This window comes from Drosophila suzukii, chromosome 3, assembly GCF_043229965.1.
Source record: "Drosophila suzukii chromosome 3, CBGP_Dsuzu_IsoJpt1.0, whole genome shotgun sequence".
NCBI classification, from domain to species: Eukaryota; Metazoa; Arthropoda; class Insecta; order Diptera; family Drosophilidae; genus Drosophila; species Drosophila suzukii.
Genome location: NC_092082.1, coordinates 12,107,253 through 12,125,325, shown reverse-complemented (window position 1 = coordinate 12,125,325; position 18,073 = coordinate 12,107,253). Strand labels below are relative to the sequence as shown.

Genomic DNA, 18,073 nt, shown 5'->3' with positions numbered 1-18,073 from the left:
GCTAATTTCCCAGTTGCCAAATGTCAGCAAATTCAGACCAGTTATTTGGTTGAAACCATTAAACCATGCGACCTCTGCAAAGTTTGATTTTTATTGTATTTTTTAGAGCCTTTCAAGTTCGCACTGTGAGTTGTTTCCATAAACACAAATAGTTTCTATAAGGTATTACTCTTTATATAGATTAATCTGCATATTGAGGAATTCTATGGCAAATCCTTTGTGCCCGAACATATGCATGTGACCTTTGACATCGTGAACTTTGAGGAAATCAATGTTAATCTAACAGTTACAATTCCCTTTCCTGGCAAGCTTCTCATGCATATTTTTGCAAGAAAGCTCTCGAATCAAGTGGGTGGATCCGATCAAACGGACTTGGTGCGCATGAGGAATTTGGATCTCTGTAAGCTCCTCGATTCACTTCGTAATATCACTGTGGAAAAGATCCAGGGCGAAAGCCTACTGCCCACCACTTTCGTAATATCTTGTCCCTTGGTCCCTGGCTTCTACTTTGTGCAAAATGGCATCGTTGATTCAAGACTGGTGCCTTTTCGAATCCCTGATGGCAGATATCTCGTTTTGTTGGAGCTGATTCAAGTTTATGAGGAAGTTATCAAGGTGGTTTCCTGCCGAATAAAGTTCGCCATGAAGACGCCTCCTGGATATAAGGAACGATCGGTGTTTGAGAGCAGTGAGGAAAAGGATGAAACTACTCAGCGGTCTGAAGTGGAAAAGCAAGAGTCAAGTTTAGAGGTTCCCCAGCCAAGCGAAGATAACTATGAAACATGAAACGATTAAATATTGTATTATGTAAGTAAATAAAAAGGTAGAACCAAAATAAAAGCTTCAGAATATTTGCAAAATCTATTTATTTATTTTATATTGTATCAAAAAATTAAAAATTATAAGTTTGCAATAAACTAAAAATTTTAAAAAATTTATTTTTGTAATTTAAAAATAAAGAATTTAAGTAATTTAAGTTTTTAAATACCTCATATACACCGAATCTCCTTTTCTTACATAACTATTTCACCCTCGACTAATTTCAAAATTTCTGCAAATTTTTACAATCTTTCATTCATCAAGTTTTGTGCGCCTAATAAATTTTATTATCTCCTACAATAAATTCACAAAAAAATTGAGACATCTCACACATGTTACAGCCACGCCCATATAAGTTAATTGAAAGGCCCAGGGGCATGGGAAATATACAAAACCTTAAATAAATTCAAGCGAGACAAGCCGACGACAAAGAGCGCCTCAAAGATATTAATTCGATCTAATCTATCACTTTGTTGTCATGGTTGACTTTTTTTACTTATCTCGATATGTATTTTTTTAGGAGTACAACCTTTGGAATGTTTTGAGTTAAGTTGACATTGTGTCGGCATTCTCGAAAGTTCGTAAATTTACATATTTAGAGCAGGTCGATTGTTTCCGGTTTTCGGCTGCAAGATCTTCGTCATCACCATCGATACTTCCACCATGACTGTGCAGAAAAAACTTGGCCTCCGTATCAGTCTAAGTTTGGTTTTTATACCACAGCCTCACCCAAAATGGTTCCAATGTTTAACTTTATTGATTTAATGATCCACTGTTTAGGCTTGACAGCTCTTAAAAGTGTCAAATGTTTATAGTTCCAATTCTCAAGTGATAATTTATTTAATTGTCTTGGCCATTGATTGATCAATTTGAAAGGGACGCCAGTGGATCATGAACTTGAGATACGGTAATAAAGTAATACAGAATTACAGTGGGTAGTTGTAAGTCTGCTGACATTAGACATAAACTTCCTCTTATTACAATTTTTATACTATCTTCTTCCTTATTATGAGTAAACATCACTCTGCTGACCGCATTCGTGATGACCTTCATTTGAGCGTGGTTTTCATTTGCCCAGTATGATTATTATTTAATCAGCGATCAACTTCTTCAGTGGCTTGGCGAAGCAAACAAAAGACGCCACCAAAAGCCAGGTAAACAGGGCGGCCTGGTTTCGGTGTTTTGGGCTTCGGTTTTTGGACTCGCTGCTAAAATCTGTCAAAGAAATACACCTGCCTCAACATCTGACCACGCCTCTGAGGTCTGCTTTTGACCAGGTCTTTTCTGTTTATACTTCTTTTTCGCTTACCGTCTTATTTATGCGACGGTCTTTTGTTTATGTATCGTTCATTTGTCCGCCTCTCCATTGCAGACTGCAGTTTACACACGACATTATCATCGATGGTCACCAAAAGTTCGGCTATAAAAAGCCCTGATCGCAGATGGAGCTAGGTGCAGTCGATTTTTGGATTAATCAGCGTAATCATCTACCCAGCAGCAGCAACCATGAAGTACCTAGCCCTGGTGAGTTTTTTGACTTAGTTTCCTTAAGGAGTACCTATTACAAGGAAAGGAAAGGATACCAACATTAGTATCTCCTTAAATACCTAAACTCTACGTGGTATTATTTCGAGTCAACTGTGACTCCTAACGGATTTTCTATCTTCTTTGTAGAGAAAATTTGATTAATAAGCTTATTGAATTTCAGCTACTTTTTAAATTATTAAAATTTGAGGCTGTTATAATTATAAATATTAATATTTTAACTTAATAAGGTTAAAATCTCTTCAAACCAAATATGGTTGAAATCAAAGGGTAGATCAATATAAATTGCAACCAACTTTTGTTGGAGAGGATTTCTGTAACACCCTGCACTATAACACTTAATTCCTTTTACACAGAAAATCAACATTTTCTGAGTTGTTAAGACAAAAGAACTTTTTCAAACCATTGATTTAATAGCAACAAAAAATTTTATTTGTTATTATAAATTTTTCAGATCTTTTTTGGCGGAACTCTAGTTTTCAAACTAAAAACCCCTTACTAATTATATAAAATCTTAACCTAATGGTTTAGTAATTCGTATGTCAGCCATTTAAAATTTTTGGTTATATCGAAAACCTTAGTTAATTAATATATCGTATTTCTTTTTACCTTTCAGACCCTTTTTGTGTGCCTGGTGGCCCTTGCTCTTGTGTCTGCGGTGCCCGTGGATGAGTCCCTGATCGGGGACAATATCTACCAGCCAGCCTTCGATGATGTCCAGCGTCCCCAGGATCCGCAGGCCATCTTCAAGCTGAAGAAGCTGCTCAAGCTGAAGAAACTTCTGGGTTAGAAGGCATTCGCCAGCAGTTAGCTAAGCTCAGTTCAGATTCTAGTCCAACCAATTGGGACCTTGCCTCCCCCACTGCATTCGATTTTCAACCCGTTTTGTTTAGACAATCCCATAAGCACACACACAACCACATACATACGAGTAAAGTATACGTAATCGTTACTAAAATAAATGTAATTTTCATATAAGTCGGCTTTCTTATGTCACGTCGGTTCGGGGATGGGATGGGATCACCGATCATTGACCGAAAAGGAGCTAATGACTGGCGGTGGGTCGAGTTTTTGCTTACCTAGATCTGAATGGACAGGAAACCCGTTTCGGATCGTTTCTGGGGAGAGAGTGTGAAAAGCGAGCTGAATCTTCCTAAAATGCGTGCATTGGCCAATCACTGTCCTACATAAATCAAAAGCGAGGGGCTGACTTTAAGATAAATGGGTTACGATTTTCTTCAATGTCTTTTTTATCAATGATTTTTCAATGATTTATTACAATTTATAGTTTAAGTAAAGTTTTTGTCGTATTAAAAAATTTCAAAAATATATTTGTTATATCATTAAAACCGTTATAATTCATTATACTTTTTTAAACTTTAATACAACTATAAAAGTTTCTCTTTAAGAATAATTTATTAAACAAATTTTAAAATATAGGAAAATGTTCTATTGTTTTTGGAGGAAGATTGTTTTTACAACCACACTACCCTTACTTCACAAAACTAAAATATTATTTGTTTAGATCTGCCTTATTTTGTAAATAAAAAATTATTCAAAAAAAGGTTTGTTGGATTTTTATTTTATAGGTAAAGCAAACAAATGACTTAAGAAACGAACTTGATTTCTACCGCGCAAAAATAAATACCTCCAACATATTCGCCCGTTTAAATTTCAAAATTGTGGCTAAAAAATATTTGTTTTTTATCCTTTCTTTAAAAGACACACTATTTGTTTTCAAACTTAAAAATCAAAAGAAAACGATCTAAATTGTTCCCTGCCTAGATATTAGAATTATTTAAACTTGATTGTAGACCAAAAGGTTATAAAAGCGTAAAACGTAAACGTCTTAAAAATTCGTATTTGAATGCCGTACTTTGTTCTCGAGATTGGAATTTGCTTGGCAAAGTTTTGACACTGAAAATTTTTGATTCAAGCACGAAATACTTGAATTTTTCTCTGAGAAAGAGAAAAGAGAAAGAGAGAAAGGACTTCATAAAAATTGCACTTTGAAGTTTTGTTACCAAATACATTTTTTATTTGATTTCTTTTTTTTGTTTTCTTCTTAAGAACCTAAACACATAGTTAAGCTAAAAATCGATGAATGGGATGTGGAAATGTCTAGCCCAGGAACAAGAGCTTCTTGAGCAGCTTCAGCTTGAGCAGGATGCCCTGGTCGTCGGAGGGGTTGATGGACTCACTGCCAGGACCTTCGAGACCCTCGGGAATAGCCTCCTCTCGGGGAGCAGCACTGGTGACCATGAAGCACACGGCCAGGCAAAGGAACACGGTCTGTAAAGGAACAAATGTGGATAATCCATGGGTCAGTAAGCTATCTTGGTGATAATCCTCTGAAGACGCACCAGGAGCAAGAATTTCATGATGACTGGTTCTTCGGCTGGACTGGAGATATGTGATCGATCGATGAATTCGCACTGCGCGTTGACAGACCTGCTTGCACTGATCACCAGACCCCGCCGACCCGTCTATTTATATGCCAGTCAGTGGAGAGTGAGTTGTTCGGCCGGCAGACCGCTCGTCTTTCATAGAAATTAAAACAACGCGGAGCGACGTCCCAAGATTCAGCGATTCACAAGTGTTCGGGGCAGGGGAATCAATTTGTTTGGACTATTAAAAGTGATTTTAGTCCAACACGCATGTGGAGCACTGGCGATAACAAAGGCGAGTTTCCCTTTTTTTAAAGTCTGTTAATATTTTTTTGTGGTTCCATTGTTGGTCTTTTGAGCCTGATGTTTGGGCAATTTGTTGACTTGTGGCTTGGCTTGGCTTCTTTTTTGCTAATCGGTGTTTCCTTGGTTCTGGGTTCTATTTGACTAGGCCATTAGCTGCGAGCGTATTCTCTGCGAAATACTAATTAGCGTCTTGACATTGGCCTTAACGTTGCGATCAGCCATTAGTTTCTTGTTCACACCTGCATAATAGGCGGGCGTAACCGAATCAACCGAAAATAGTTACCTTTTTAAGTGTGGAGGATGGAAGAGCTTCAGTAGCCGGTCTTAAAAAGCTTGATAAGACAGAGAAATTTAAATTTCAGCCGCTGTTTTTAAGAAGCCGCGCTGCCAACTTTTGAAAATGTAGAGGATTGGGTATTATACATGTAGAATAGCGTAGGTAATAGTCTGTAGGTGGGAAAAATATAGGCGTCCTAGCAAAATGTATTAATGTACACGAACAAAAATAAGTAAAATAGAAAAAGTTTACTAAAATATAAAAAGTCTCGATAAGTCTGTCAAATTATTTTAAAATGCCTTCTAAATCTGCGTTAAAAAAGACGCCGGCGACTTATCGGCAATAAAGGCACTTCTGAGTTCGGAACATCGACTTTCATTTTATTTTTTCTTTTGAACTTAAAACATTTAAGTAATTCATTTTCAAATTGTGCATTTTGGCGCCATTGCCTGACGGCACTGCCAGCCCAAACCCAAAATAAACTATCTGGCAGCGCTAGACCTAAGCTTAGAGGTGAAAGCAAATCGATATACACGAAGCAACTTTAACAATCGACACTACTTCCATCTTTACTTAAACAATAAAAAAAAGAAAAAAATATACATATAGGAAAAAGAAACCCAAATTAGACAATATATAAGTTAGCGAATCGTGGTCATTATAAAATTCAAAATTAGGCAAAGCCCAACCAAACAATCCCAGGAGGAGATTAAGCGTACACGATGACGGGTTCGTTCAGTGTGAAGCTCAAGTCCAAAAAAGGTCAATTCATTGTCAACGACCTGAACGAGCATACGACGCTGGGGGAGCTGAAAACGAAAATAGTCCAGGCCACTGCCATTCAAGCCCCCCAGCTGCATGTGCTCGTGGGCTATCCGCCCAAGCCACTGGACCTCTCGCAGCAGCAGGAACAGCGCGACCTTAAGACAATCGGGATTAACAGCGGCGAGACCCTGATTGTGGAGGAGAAGGCTGCTCCTGTTCCGGCGTCTGCTGCCGCCCCAGCTCCCACCAACACTGCCACACCCTTTGTGCCTGGTGCCTCCCACACTATGGAGGATGACGAGGCGCTGGCGCGTCGTCTGCAGGCCGAGGAGGAGGCACAGCTTTTGCAGGAAACCGGAGGCGCTCCCGGCCAGGTGCCGGAACTCCAGCTGCCAGTGGCGCCCACGGAAAGCGGGCCAAACGGCGACTTCAACGGCATCCTGCTGAAGAAGGTAGTGCCGGCGGACAACTCGTGCCTATTTACCAGCATTCGATTCGTGCTCAACGGCAAGGTGGACAACGAGGGCAGCGAAATGATGCGTCATATCATCGCCCAGGAGGTGGCCGCCGATCCGCAGAGCTACAACGATGCCGTGCTGGGCAAGTCGAATGCGGAGTACTGCGCCTGGATACAGAAGGCGGACTCGTGGGGCGGCGCCATCGAGGTGTCCATACTGTCCAACTACTATGGCATCGAGATCGATGTGGTGGACATTCAAAATGCCATTATCAATCGATTTGGCGAGGACAAGAACTTTGGACTGCGCGTCTTTCTGCTATTCGATGGCATCCACTACGATCCGCTGTACATGGAGACCTCGCAGAGTGCTGCGCCGGCCACTATCTTTCCGGTGGAGGAACTGGGCGTCTACCAGCAGGCCGAGCAGCTGGCCAACGAGGCGCAGTCCTCCCGCCAATACACCAATGTAGACAAGTTCACGCTGCGCTGCATGCAGTGCGATGTGAGGCTTGTGGGCCAGGTGCAGGCCCAGGAACACGCCAAGCAGACCGGACACAAGCGCTTCGGGGAGATTTAATACGTCCTGATCTTCGGCACCGTCTACATTGTGGCTTTCATGCTGTTCGCCTACTACCTGCTCACCACCTAGCCACAATCGCAGTGCGAGGAGTCATCGCAGTAGCTAAATTGTACTACCTCCACATCACCGCCTACATAAGTTATTGTTTTTAAAGCCCAGCCGCATGTTCTCATATTTAGTCCTTCTTTAATCCATTTCGGAACGCAATAAAGTTTACACCTTCATCTACACTAGACTAGGCTTGGAGTTGGACTACCTGCATCCAGTGCTAGGAGGCCCAGGGCGGAGTCATGGCTGCGGGATTCTGTAGATAGGACATGACCACCGCGCTGACGCTCAGCATGAAGGAGGAGAGCACCTGTTTGGCATCGTCACTGGCCCTGGAGCTGGCGAAACTGATGCAGGAGCAGTACAGCGCAAACCAGGCGCACCATTTGAGCTGAGGGGTTGGAGTAAATAAAGATAACTGCCAAGTCATTTGGGTTTTATCACTGGGTACACTACCTTCATCATCAGTCCACACATGGAGAAAATCATCCCCAGAATGTTCATGTAGTCCGGCATCATGTCCTCGTTGGCGCTGCCACTTTGGCCCTGGTTCTTGGGCGCCTTGTAGCGGTTAATCTTCTCCTTGCGGCGCGGGTCCACTGTCATGCTCATGTTTAATTTATTTAATTTTCACTAATTTGATCCAAAACCAGGTCAGATTGCAGGGCCCGTATGCGAGGAATGTGAATGGCAGTCGTTTTGTACGAGTTTTCTTGGGAATGGTTTTTTTTCAGCAGGTGGCAACTCCTCCAATCAGCTGTTTCTTTATTTACATCGCGGCGGCAAGCACGTTTGAAATAGTTATTTAATTACATAAAAATCACAGAAAATTGCAAGAGAAACCATGGCTCTGCGGTTACTTGGCCGTTCAATGGCCTCCCACATGCGTGGCTTGCAAATTAACGCGCGCAGGAGAGGATTAAATGGTTATAACATCGCTCAGCCAGAGGTGCCTTCTGCATCCTGGTCGTGGGCACAAAGTCGCCTGCTGCACGTGAGGATTACGGATCAGGAAGCCGGTTTACAGACCAAACGAGAGGCCAACCGGAATCAGAATCCTTTCCGCGAAGAATTTCTTGAGGAACCTGTCGCAGAAGCACCCAAGGAGCGCCAGAAATTCAGACCACAGAAGAAGCTCAAGGAGAAATCCCCCAAAAAGGTGCAGGACTTTGGGGATCCGGATACATTTGGCGATGCCAAGATAAATGAAACCGAGGACCCTGGAGATGTCGAGGAAGAGGAATTCATCAGCAATCCCACGCGGCGTTCCAAGAAACTGCAGGCTGTTGAGTATGCCCGCCAGATTAAGGATCACCTGAAGGCGAACCGCCTGAACGAGGCCATTGCCGTGCTGGAGCAAAGAATGCTGCGAGAGGATCGCGCCAAGCCGGACAAGTACATCTACAACCTGCTTATCAGTGGTTGTGCCAAGGCGGGCTATACACGCAAGGCCTTCTCCCTGTACACCAAGATGCGTCAACGAGGTCTCCAGGTGACCGGCGGAACCTACACCTCGCTCTTCAACGCCTGTGCGAATGCTCCATCCCTGAGTGATGGCCTGGCCAAGGCCCAAATTCTGCGCGAGAACATGCTGGAGAAGGGCTACGAACCGAATGTGAAGAACTACAATGCCATGATCAAGGCCTATGGAAGATGCGGGGATGTGGACACCGCGTACATGCTGGCCGACGAGATGAAGGAGCGCCAGCTGGAACTGAATGCCGATACATACAACTTTCTGCTGCAGGCATGTGCCAGCAACTCGGAGCACGGTTTCCGGCATGCTCTGCTCACCTGGCACAAGATGTTGCAGAGCGGCATCAGTCCGGACTACTATAGCTTCAATGCGATGTTGAGGTGTGCAAGGGATTGTGGATTTGGTGACTTGGATTCGATGCGGGAGGTTCTCGCCCAGATTGCTCCGGCAGCAGCTAGCAGAAAGCCCATTCTTCAGTTGGAGGAGGGACAAAAAGATGACTTACCTAGTATTTCTCAAAGCAATAATTCTTTGCCTGCTCAAATCGAGGTGTCCACAACCGCAAGCGAACTGGAACTGCCCAATCTCCTGTTGCCTCGACCCCATCTGGGCAGTTTGGTGGCCTTGGAGGAGGTTACCCGACCACATGAGCGGTTCTTGCTCCTCGGCGGCCTCACCGGTTTCTTGGAGCACATGAAGCAGTACAATATCACACCGAATATCGAAACCTTTACCACAATGTTGGAGGTAATTCCACCTACTAACTCTGCGGAGAAGCAACTTCTGACTTTTGTGCGCAAAATAGGACTTAAAGCGGACATAGACTTCTTCAACATACTGATCAAAAAGCGTTCAATGCGTTTTGATTATGAAAGTGCTCGCGAAGTGCTCACCATGATTCGCACGGCCGGATTGCGTCCAGATATTGTTACCTATGGTGTTCTCGCTTTGGGATGTCGTACCCAAGAGGAGGCCAGAGAACTGCTGCAACAGATGAAGGAGGCGGGCATTAAGATGAACATGCCCATCCTGGGCGCCATGCTAAGACAGGGTTGCGCCAACAAATCCTTTGGCTACATCAACGAGATCATTCAGTTGAGTCTGGAGGAGGGCATTAAGCCCAATGAATCCTTCCTCCGCCATCTGCACAACTTTCACAGGGGCTGCGCCAGAGCAATTGATGCCAGGGTGAGTTTAGCACTGCGATTTGTTATGGCCAACTCATTATTTATGATCTCCTTTAGCATCCCTCGACCAAGACTGCCGCCTTCAAGAAGGGACACTCAAAATTCTGTGATAAATACCGCCTGTACTACGAGGAACTGGGCTTGGCTGGTCTCAAGCTGGAAGATGCCATTGCAAAGATAAAGGAGCGTCCATATGAGAAGTTTAAGCTGCCGCCCGTTGAAGGCATGGAACCTCTCAAACACGAACAACTCAAACACAAAACCAAACAGCGGAAGTACATCAAGAAGATAAAGATAGATGAGCTGCGAGATGACCCTCCCAGAGAGCCTTTAAAGAGGATAGAATAAGTTCAACAGTATAACTTCGATTAAACTTTATTATTTGTTAACCGATCATGGTCCGCTTGCGTCCTCGGGCTCTTACCTCCTCGAACTTCGACAGCACGGCCTGTTCGTCCTTACCGCACTCCCTGCGATACTCGGTGAGGATGTGCTCGAAGAGATACGGCTGCTCGCTGTGGGTGCTCAATAGCGCCCTTTCCAGGACGTACAGATCCACGCCTTTGTCCTCGGTGGCCTGATTGTAGTGGCTTAATCCGAAATCTATCAGTATAACATCGTAATCCCCGCCCTTTGGATTAATGAGGATGTTGGAAGTGGTCAGATCGCCGTGTATTATGTGATTGGAGTGCATTTTTCCAATTATTGCGCCAATCCTCGTGCAGAACTCCACAAGGGACTTCTTGGCCAGATCCTCAGCCTGGTTGGCCACTGTCTCCTGGATGAACTGCTTTGCCGTCTTGGCTTTGTCAAAGTATTCCATATACAGCTTGTGGCTGTTGAGATCCGAGTGAAGGATCTTTGGAGCCAGGATCCCAGCGGCGAGACATCTGCCAGACGCCTTTGCCTCGGCTTTCATGCGTTGCCGCGTGATCTGGGTGTCCAGTTCAGGATGACGATACTTCTTCACGAACCGCTCCTTGATCAGACAGGGTTCTCCTTTGAAATCACCCAGATACAGGCGTCCCTCGGCGCCTTGATTAAGGATTTCCACGGACATTTTTTAATTCAGTTCAGTTAAAAACAATGCCGGTGCTTTCGTTAAAAACAAGAAGTGGCAACTCCAAACATGGGCGTAGATGAACAGGGGTTAGAGCTTATGGATTTTCAAGTTCCTGCATTTAATGGCTTTTGAAATCTATGTCAACCATTTTTATAAAAAAAAAGGATCTAAAACTGAACTAAAATATTTTAGCATATAATTTACAACTACCTTAGTTTTTTTTAAAGAAGAAGCCAAGTGACATATCTTTGAAAAAACACTTCGTGACTAACGCTTTTAAAATTTTCAACAACTTTTACTCAAATAACTTAGTCCTCTATTTATCGGCCCCTTATAAGTTTGGCCCCTGCGCCCATACCCAAATCAGACAGTCACAGCGAAACGCCTGGACAGCTGTTGCTGTTTTGATATTTATTCAGACAGCTCCAATCCAGTCTCCTAGGTGATTCATCATCAGGAAAACCCATCACAACATCACCAGAAGTCGAGAAACTAGGTCTAAAGTCGCACAAAATCCCAAAATGTTCAACAATCTGTTCGGAAAGAAGCCCACCGTGAAGGAGCAGCAGCGGGAGAACGATCGATCCCTGCGCAAGGCCACCAGGGACATCGAACGGGAGCGGAGGAAAATGGAGGAGGAGGAGCGCAAGCTGGAACTGGAGATCCGACGAAATGCCGCCGCGGGCAACAACGATGCCTGCCGCATCCTGGCCAAGCAGTTGGTGGAGATCAGAAAGCAAAAGTCCCGAACCTACGCAGCCTCCGGGAAGATCCAGTCCATTGGCTACCAGAACAAGAACATGGGCGCCAATATCGCCCTCAGCGAGGCCATGGGCACCACGGCCAAGACAATGGGCGAGATGAACAAGGTGATGCGACCGGAGGCCATTGGGGAGACAGTTCGCCAATTCCAGGCGGCCAACATGAAAATGGAGATGACCGACGAGATGATCAACGACACACTGGACGACATGCTGAACGAGTCTGGCGACGAGGAGGAGTCCAATGCCGTGGTCAACAAGGTGCTCGACGAGATCGGCATCGAGATCTCCGGCAAGATGTCCAGCATCCCGGCCACGGGAACCTCAGACTTTGAGACGAGCGGCAAGCGCACCGAAAAGGACATTGCCGATCAGCTGGCCAAGCTGCGCTCCTCATAGTCTTTGTCCGTCATTTTCCATTCTGTTTTATAATTACTGTGAACACCGCTGTTATCCATAGCCCGTAAGGAAATATATATTTATGTACACCGCTTACAAACGAGCTGACATTCCGCCGCTGGCCACAATGGACTCGCCCGTAATGTAAGCCGCATCCTCAGAGACCAAGAAGGAGACCACCCCGGCCATCTCTTCGCTGGTGCCCAGGCGACCCATGGGTATCTTGCTTAAAGCGGCCTCATTTGCCGACTCATTCTCGTACAGAGCTTTGGAGAACTTCGTCCTGATGACGCCGGGGGCCAGGCAGTTTACGCGGATGCCCTCGGGAGCCAGATCCTTGGCCGCCGCCTTGGTCAAGCCAATCAGCGCCGTCTTACTGACGGAGTAGGCGCCTAGTAGCTATGAGATTAAGGTAAAGCAGATAAGCTACAGAACCAATGAATCGTAGATAAGGGGACTAACCTCAAAGGCATCGTAGCCCGCAATGGAGGAGACGAAAACAATGCTGGAGTTCTTCTGTTGGCGCAGGAGAGGCAATGCCTCTTTGGCCAGCAGGTAGGAGCTCTTCACATTCACGTCGAAGATCTTGTCCCACACCTTTTCGTCGCACTCGAGGACTCCACCGACGGCAGGATTGGTGGCGGCATTGCTGACCAGGATGTTAAGTTTGCCAAACTTGCTGATGGTCTCCTCGAATAGCTGTTTACGATCCTCCGGCTCGCTGACATGGCATTTGAGTCCATGTACGTTAAGGTTCAGTTTTCGCAGCTCCGCCAGAGCAGAGACCACGTTCTTTTGCTTCCGACTGCTGATGACCACGGCAGCGCCATCTTCAGCCAGTCTTTTGGCGATGGCAAAGCCAATGCTGAAGGGGTTTAACCAGGATGAAAACGGGGAATCTGATGGAGTTTGCTTTTCATATTCTTACCCATCTGTGGAGGCAGTGACCACGGCTACTTTTCCTGCTAAACGCTTCATTGGACTGGCGTGCGAACTTTGACTAGTGCTGGACAAACGTTTGTGGCATCGATTGAGATTAGGGCCAGCAAGTTCCAGGCCACAATTGTTGCTGTTTTGATCGAGACTTGAACTTTGACCACTTCCACTCACAGCACAAGCGGTCAAACGGATCTTTGGAGCCCTGACCACCAGTTGTTTGCTTAGATGAAACATTTTAGAGGAAGGACTTGCTACAACGATCCAGAGATTCGTTGCCTAATAATTGATTTTCCTTTTTTAACTACTATACTATGGGCGCAAATCTCTTAAGTTGTTTACCAAATCTTCTTCTTTCAAGCGTTTTGCCATTCATAGCGGTGGAAAAGCTTTATACGATAATGGCGGTAAATTCAAATTCCTTATAAAGTCATCTTTAAGGTTCTATAATTATTTAAAGAAAGAAAAACTAATAACCCATTTAGTTATTAATAATGTGGCTTAAAATATTAGTGATCTAAAGGTTATACATTGTATTGTTCCATTTAGACCCACTCACTCATCCCCCAGTCATTGGCAGATAAGATTTTTTGAAAAGAAAATCTCCGTATAGCAAGATAAACGCTCTGTTTCGTAATAATATAAACAAAGATAAATAAGTATGACAAACAAAACCGCAAAAAGAGAGCGAATCGCTTGACATAATGGAGTGTTTTGGGGTCCAAAACATATATGTGACTATAGACTCTATAGAGCGAACCGCCGAAAGTGCAAATTAATAGGCGAACCGAGCGGCTTTAGCTTCACCTTCCCCAGATCTGACTTCACTTTAGACGTAGTCGTCGGCGGAAGCAGTTCGCAAGTCTCCGGTTTTCCGATTCAATCCGGCACGCGCTTACGGCTTTGTTAGTTAGTTTTCGCAACCGTCGGCGAGGCATGTGATATGAGAAAAGCCCTAATGCTAGTGGAAACTTAATCGACAAACTAACGATAACTTAAGAAAGATATTAATACTAAATTAAACCATAATAAATACATTAAAAATAATAATAATGAGTGATCAGACCAAGGAGATCGAGGCTCTGCCGCCCACTTTGCAGGACTTCAAGGCCCCGGATCTTCCGGACAACAAACCAGTGCTCTTCTTTCATCCGTACAACTTCCATGCGCAAAAAGTTAGTAACCGCATTAATCATGTGATCTCTGAAAAATCATTTGCCCAACCAGATCCATACGCTAATGTCGCAAAATTACAAAACTAATCATTGGCAGTTGGAATCGTCATCGGGTGTTTTATTTTTTCGATGTAATGATGGGATGCCCCCGCCGTGAAGGTTCTCCACCCACGATCTTCATTAAATCTCTCTGATTCTGCTCTCGGGTGCAATGGAGCATGACTTGGCGGGTGGCATTTCGGAAATGTAGTGGAGTTCTCTAGATTTTGGACGGGGGTCTGGATATTATGACAGCATAGGATTAAATTATACACTGTTTACATAGCCACTGCAGGTGCTAATGAGGCGGATTGAGTGGAAAAAACAAAATAATACAAACGCGAAAATAAACAAACTTCCAAACGAATCTACAGTAGCATATCGTAGTATAATAACTGAAGCGAAATAAATTAATTTTATTTTTGTGCTGTTAAGTCTATAATTAAATGAAGCCAATAATTGAAAACGGGGTTCAGCTCCCAAAGCAAAATTCTGTTTTTTATATACTAAAACTGAGCTAAAGATTATGAAAAAGTCCCAATTAAAGTACATATTTAATTAGAGATAAAAATATAAATTTTTTTTTAATTATAATTACGCTCTACTGAATCACCTAAAAGTTCCCTTTTTTCAATTGTATTAAACCTTTCAATGAAGGGGATTAACTGGAAAACAACTTTATTAAATCTCTAAATTAAATTTCTGTATTCATACATTATCACTAATTCAATTCTCTTTATGATAAAAAAAATAAAAAAATTTGTTATTCTATTGATTATTCAACGATCATAACATAAAGAATCTGAATAACATAAGAAAGTAAACTGATTTTAAAGATATCAAATCATTTTTTAGGTTCTCATGGTTTTTTACGAGAAGAAAATCGACTTCTTTCCTTATGTGGTGGACCTGTGCAACGGCGAGCAGTACTCGAATTGGTTCCTAAATTTGAATCCCAAGGGCGATGTGCCAGTGCTCCAGGATGGAGCCTTCGTCATTCCTAGCTCAACGCACATTATCAACTATGTGGAGAGCAAGTTCCGAGGAGGTAATTCATCGCTCAATAGCTTTTATGATTACGTAATAAACTTTTATATTTTAGGAGCTCATCGTTCGCTGAAGCCCGCACACAACTCCAAGGAATTCGACCAGATGTTGGTCCTCGAGCAAGCCATTGCCCGCCTGCCAGTGGGAACTCTTAGCTTAGGTTCCTTCATCCACGATGATCTGAAGCTGGTGCCCAAGGCGCCTTTTATAGGACCTGTGCGACAGTCTTGCCTGAGTAAGTTACTCCTGCCTCATCGATAAACCCGAAGTTAAGATCTCTACTTCCCGCAGAAAACAACGAAAAGGTCTTGGACCTGCTACGACACTCCGTGGACGATCAGTCGACCAACAAGGCAGCACTGCAGCACAAGCTAGACATCCAAGTGCGCCGCCATGAGTTAGCCTCCTCCCGCGAGGATTTCCAGAAAGTTCTAGATGCAGTGCGTCACTTTCTGCTCTACGTGGAGCAGGAGCTATCTGCCCAAGCGCCGCGTAGCGAATGGCTGACCGGAGACGAGCTAAGCGTGGCAGATATCTCACTGGGATTGCTGCTGCATCGCCTGTACCAGCTGGGTTTCGAGAATCACTTCTGGGCCTTTGGAAAACTGCCACAAGTGGAGGCCTACTTCCTGCGCTTCCGGCAGCGCGAATCCTTCCACCGCCTGCAGCCAAGCAACTTTGCTATCCTGCGCGAGATGTGGATGAAAACGCCTGGTAACTACAAGCTTGGAGCGGGAGCCGGCTTCCTGGGTATGGCCATGTTCGCCGCCTTCGCGCACAAGTGAGCGGAGGATCGGGACTCGAGACTTTGTTAACAAATCCTTTTACTGTTAAAGTTGGGCACATATAAACACACGAACATAAGAACGCTTAAAGCTACGCACTGCTGATGAAGGATGCTGGGGTGTCATGGTAAGAGTCGGCGGAGGAGGAGGAGAATGAGGAGCAGATCGCGATCCAGTGCCAGCCTCGGCTGCTTAGTAATATCTTTGATTCATCATAATTCATCGTCGCTGAATATACAAAAATTTGGTATAAATTCCAATCCGTCACCTAATTATCAATTCCTGCTATGCTTGATGGCTGCTGCGGTCGCCAAGTGGATCCCCAACGGGAGCTCAGCTCTCCAGCGTTTGTTGCTCACGATCCCTCTCCCGCCTTTGCTGCTCGGTCATTAGCAAAGTGGCAGCGGCACTGGCCGCCTTCGGACTGGTGAACAGCGGCATACCCATAAAAGTGGGCATCTGCTGATCCCTGGGCACGCCCGTCGTTGCCGCCTTGCCATTAAGGTTCGTCTTCGAGCTGTTGGATCCAGAGCTCGTGGCGGCGGCTCCCGTTGATAAATGCGAGGGTCGCTTGAAGGGGAAAGTGGGTATCTCACGTTGGTAGCTGAAGCTTCCATTTCCAGGCGCCTCCGGCAGCAGACCAGGCGTGGGATACCAGAAGCGGTAGGTGAAGTACCAGGTGAGTATGGCAACAATGCCGCTGATCACCTTCTCGATCATGCGGTGGTAGTACAACATAGTGCCCACCAGCATTATGTCCCACAGCAGCTGCAGAGCCGCCATGCCGATGAACAGGGTGCGGATAATGGGCGTCAAGCGTTTGTACAAGAACTGCAGGCTGCGCATTTGCTCCTCGTTGAGAGTCCTCAAAGGATTTGTGCCTGAATTCTCGGCCGAGCTGCGGTTGTGGCGCTCATTGCGGATGTGCTCCTTGATGGTCTCCCAGCGGATGATGGGACGCGCCTCCTCGATCAACACCAGGCTGGAGTGGATTAGTATGAAGGCATGCCCGGATATGTCAAAGCCCTTCCACAGATGTCCCGCCTTCAGGCAGCTCGATTTGCTTTGGAAGCCTGCGTATAAACCATTTGGTTATTAACAATTCCTTTTTTAGAAACAGTAGACCCACCTTTTGTGGTGCAGCGTCCATAGGAGTTCTCCACAATGTTAAAGAGCTTCGTCCAGAAGAACCAGAAGAAGGTGGCTATGACGATGCGCGGGAAATGGTGCCTCAGCATTCGTTTATGGTCGCCACAGGTGATCGTATAGGCCGAGAGCACCAGAAAGGGCACCACGAAGAGCAGGGTCCAGCCCCAGCCGACCTTCACAAAGTATTGATTGAACAAGTTGTCCGATCTGGCGAAGTAGGTCTTTGGGAAGGGCGCAAAGTCCCCGATCACCGAGATCACAAACAGACTGCCCAGATAGAGGGCAACCTTCAGGTCGGTGTTGAAGAATATGATCTTCTTGCACAGATGCATGACGCCCATGACCAGGATCTCGCGGATGCTAGTGGGAGCCGCAGTGGGTCGGGTTCCACGCGCCTCTGACCTGGTGATATCGGGTCCTCCGGGTCTGAAGTTCATATTGGAGCCGGAGGAGGAGGAGCCACCCGGGTTGCCGCCCAAATTTGGTCGCAGGGGTCGTCTCTTGGTGGCCATCGCTGGACTTGTTGCCCGGGTTCAAAGTGGGCCAGTTAAAAAACTGCGTTGTTTTTTTCCCTTTTTGGTTATACTGCGAACAAAGTGAAAGTGAAAGCGGAAGAACTGTACGTGTCAAAGTTCAACGGTTGATAAACCGACCTACCTGAGTTGAAACAGTACAAGGGCTGTGACATTTACTTGACTATTTAATTTAGTTACTTTTTTTAGGTTTTTATTAACCTGCTTCGTTGTTCTAAGTGGTAATTTTGTACTTTTTTATTGTGGCCCAAATGTACGTGTTGCGCCTGTAAAAAATAGAACAGCTGCAGCTGGTGAAGGCGCTGCCCGGTGAATGGCAAACCCCCGCTCTTATT

At 45.0% G+C, this 18,073-nt stretch overlaps 11 protein-coding genes across 13 annotated transcripts; 6 read left to right on the top strand and 5 right to left on the bottom strand.

Moving 5' to 3' along the window:
• The first annotated feature begins 65 nt into the window (after window positions 1–65).
• On the top strand, window positions 66–786 carry LOC118877467 (uncharacterized). The gene is made up of 2 exons (XM_065864294.2): window positions 66–125; window positions 181–786. The coding sequence occupies exons 1-2, from the start codon at window positions 66–68 to the stop codon at window positions 784–786; spliced, it is 666 nt and encodes a 221-aa protein (XP_065720366.2).
• A 1,410-nt stretch (window positions 787–2,196) lies between these two features.
• On the top strand, window positions 2,197–3,342 carry LOC108012782 (uncharacterized). The gene is made up of 2 exons (XM_017078216.4): window positions 2,197–2,343; window positions 2,981–3,342. Exons 1-2 carry the CDS (start codon window positions 2,326–2,328, stop codon window positions 3,152–3,154), a joined length of 192 nt encoding a protein of 63 aa, XP_016933705.2. The 5' UTR covers window positions 2,197–2,325; the 3' UTR covers window positions 3,155–3,342.
• A 1,037-nt stretch (window positions 3,343–4,379) lies between these two features.
• LOC108014469 (uncharacterized) lies at window positions 4,380–4,881 on the bottom strand. The gene is made up of 2 exons (XM_017080592.4): window positions 4,728–4,881; window positions 4,380–4,656 (listed from the first exon to the last, which is right to left on the bottom strand). The coding sequence occupies exons 1-2, from the start codon at window positions 4,743–4,745 to the stop codon at window positions 4,486–4,488; spliced, it is 189 nt and encodes a 62-aa protein (XP_016936081.3). The 5' UTR covers window positions 4,746–4,881; the 3' UTR covers window positions 4,380–4,485.
• Window positions 4,882–5,876: 995 nt separating this feature from the next.
• Yod1 (Yod1 deubiquitinase) lies at window positions 5,877–7,374 on the top strand. Its single transcript, XM_017080583.4, has one exon. It carries the CDS (start codon window positions 6,057–6,059, stop codon window positions 7,134–7,136), a length of 1,080 nt encoding a protein of 359 aa, XP_016936072.2. The 5' UTR covers window positions 5,877–6,056; the 3' UTR covers window positions 7,137–7,374.
• LOC108014462 (protein Asterix) lies at window positions 7,306–7,894 on the bottom strand. The gene is made up of 2 exons (XM_017080584.4): window positions 7,644–7,894; window positions 7,306–7,578 (listed from the first exon to the last, which is right to left on the bottom strand). The coding sequence occupies exons 1-2, from the start codon at window positions 7,797–7,799 to the stop codon at window positions 7,408–7,410; spliced, it is 327 nt and encodes a 108-aa protein (XP_016936073.1). The 5' UTR covers window positions 7,800–7,894; the 3' UTR covers window positions 7,306–7,407.
• A 46-nt stretch (window positions 7,895–7,940) lies between these two features.
• LOC108014466 (pentatricopeptide repeat-containing protein 1, mitochondrial) lies at window positions 7,941–10,240 on the top strand. The gene is made up of 2 exons (XM_017080589.4): window positions 7,941–9,852; window positions 9,909–10,240. Exons 1-2 carry the CDS (start codon window positions 8,032–8,034, stop codon window positions 10,197–10,199), a joined length of 2,112 nt encoding a protein of 703 aa, XP_016936078.2. The 5' UTR covers window positions 7,941–8,031; the 3' UTR covers window positions 10,200–10,240.
• Window positions 10,211–10,973, bottom strand: Tcs5 (TP53 regulating kinase). The gene has a single exon (XM_017080590.4). It carries the CDS (start codon window positions 10,909–10,911, stop codon window positions 10,237–10,239), a length of 675 nt encoding a protein of 224 aa, XP_016936079.2. The 5' UTR covers window positions 10,912–10,973; the 3' UTR covers window positions 10,211–10,236.
• Window positions 10,974–11,317: 344 nt separating this feature from the next.
• On the top strand, window positions 11,318–12,174 carry CHMP2B (Charged multivesicular body protein 2b). Its single transcript, XM_017080587.4, has one exon. It carries the CDS (start codon window positions 11,436–11,438, stop codon window positions 12,072–12,074), a length of 639 nt encoding a protein of 212 aa, XP_016936076.1. The 5' UTR covers window positions 11,318–11,435; the 3' UTR covers window positions 12,075–12,174.
• Dhrs4 (Dehydrogenase/reductase 4) lies at window positions 12,126–13,308 on the bottom strand. Its single transcript, XM_017080586.4, has 3 exons — window positions 13,003–13,308; window positions 12,537–12,939; window positions 12,126–12,473 (listed from the first exon to the last, which is right to left on the bottom strand). Exons 1-3 carry the CDS (start codon window positions 13,245–13,247, stop codon window positions 12,168–12,170), a joined length of 954 nt encoding a protein of 317 aa, XP_016936075.2. The 5' UTR covers window positions 13,248–13,308; the 3' UTR covers window positions 12,126–12,167.
• Window positions 13,309–13,827: 519 nt separating this feature from the next.
• Window positions 13,828–16,146, top strand: Gdap1 (ganglioside induced differentiation associated protein 1). 3 transcript variants are annotated; one of them, XM_036816500.3, is made up of 5 exons: window positions 13,830–14,185; window positions 15,080–15,272; window positions 15,327–15,506; window positions 15,563–16,021; window positions 16,108–16,146. In XM_036816500.3, the coding sequence occupies exons 1-5, from the start codon at window positions 14,063–14,065 to the stop codon at window positions 16,119–16,121; spliced, it is 969 nt and encodes a 322-aa protein (XP_036672395.2). In that variant the 5' UTR covers window positions 13,830–14,062; the 3' UTR covers window positions 16,122–16,146. The 3 variants fall into 3 exon arrangements, with proteins under 3 accessions (XP_016936090.2, XP_036672395.2, XP_016936089.2); XM_017080601.4 differs by having other exon boundaries at window positions 13,828–14,185; window positions 15,330–15,506; window positions 15,563–16,146; XM_017080600.4 differs by having other exon boundaries at window positions 15,563–16,146.
• On the bottom strand, window positions 16,079–18,039 carry Fitm (acyl-coenzyme A diphosphatase Fitm). The gene is made up of 3 exons (XM_017080597.4): window positions 17,863–18,039; window positions 17,186–17,790; window positions 16,079–17,129 (listed from the first exon to the last, which is right to left on the bottom strand). The coding sequence occupies exons 2-3, from the start codon at window positions 17,715–17,717 to the stop codon at window positions 16,390–16,392; spliced, it is 1,272 nt and encodes a 423-aa protein (XP_016936086.2). The 5' UTR covers window positions 17,718–17,790; window positions 17,863–18,039; the 3' UTR covers window positions 16,079–16,389.
• Window positions 18,040–18,073: the final 34 nt, after the last annotated feature.

Excerpts from the sequence above, each read along its gene's own strand:
- LOC118877467 (XM_065864294.2), top strand. The coding sequence starts at position 66 with ATGCGACCTCTGCAAAGTTTGATTTTTATTGTATTTTTTAGAGCCTTT. Across the intron at positions 126-180 it reads GAGCCTTTCAAGTTCGCACT|ATTAATCTGCATATTGAGGA; the intron begins GTGAGTTGTTTC and ends CTCTTTATATAG.
- Yod1 (XM_017080583.4), top strand. The coding sequence starts at position 6,057 with ATGACGGGTTCGTTCAGTGTGAAGCTCAAGTCCAAAAAAGGTCAATTC.
- LOC108014462 (XM_017080584.4), bottom strand. The coding sequence starts at position 7,799 with ATGAGCATGACAGTGGACCCGCGCCGCAAGGAGAAGATTAACCGCTAC. Across the intron at positions 7,579-7,643 it reads TGTGTGGACTGATGATGAAG|CTCAAATGGTGCGCCTGGTT; the intron begins GTAGTGTACCCA and ends CCAACCCCTCAG.
- LOC108014466 (XM_017080589.4), top strand. The coding sequence starts at position 8,032 with ATGGCTCTGCGGTTACTTGGCCGTTCAATGGCCTCCCACATGCGTGGC. Across the intron at positions 9,853-9,908 it reads CCAGAGCAATTGATGCCAGG|CATCCCTCGACCAAGACTGC; the intron begins GTGAGTTTAGCA and ends GATCTCCTTTAG.
- Tcs5 (XM_017080590.4), bottom strand. The coding sequence starts at position 10,911 with ATGTCCGTGGAAATCCTTAATCAAGGCGCCGAGGGACGCCTGTATCTG.
- CHMP2B (XM_017080587.4), top strand. The coding sequence starts at position 11,436 with ATGTTCAACAATCTGTTCGGAAAGAAGCCCACCGTGAAGGAGCAGCAG.
- Dhrs4 (XM_017080586.4), bottom strand. The coding sequence starts at position 13,247 with ATGTTTCATCTAAGCAAACAACTGGTGGTCAGGGCTCCAAAGATCCGT. Across the intron at positions 12,940-13,002 it reads GTCACTGCCTCCACAGATGG|CATTGGCTTTGCCATCGCCA; the intron begins GTAAGAATATGA and ends AAACCCCTTCAG. Across the intron at positions 12,474-12,536 it reads CGGGCTACGATGCCTTTGAG|CTACTAGGCGCCTACTCCGT; the intron begins GTTAGTCCCCTT and ends TTAATCTCATAG.
- Gdap1 (XM_017080600.4), top strand. The coding sequence starts at position 14,063 with ATGAGTGATCAGACCAAGGAGATCGAGGCTCTGCCGCCCACTTTGCAG. Across the intron at positions 14,186-15,079 it reads ACAACTTCCATGCGCAAAAA|GTTCTCATGGTTTTTTACGA; the intron begins GTTAGTAACCGC and ends ATCATTTTTTAG. Across the intron at positions 15,273-15,326 it reads GGAGAGCAAGTTCCGAGGAG|GAGCTCATCGTTCGCTGAAG; the intron begins GTAATTCATCGC and ends TTTATATTTTAG.
- Fitm (XM_017080597.4), bottom strand. The coding sequence starts at position 17,717 with ATGGCCACCAAGAGACGACCCCTGCGACCAAATTTGGGCGGCAACCCG. Across the intron at positions 17,130-17,185 it reads TGGACGCTGCACCACAAAAG|GCTTCCAAAGCAAATCGAGC; the intron begins GTGGGTCTACTG and ends GTTTATACGCAG.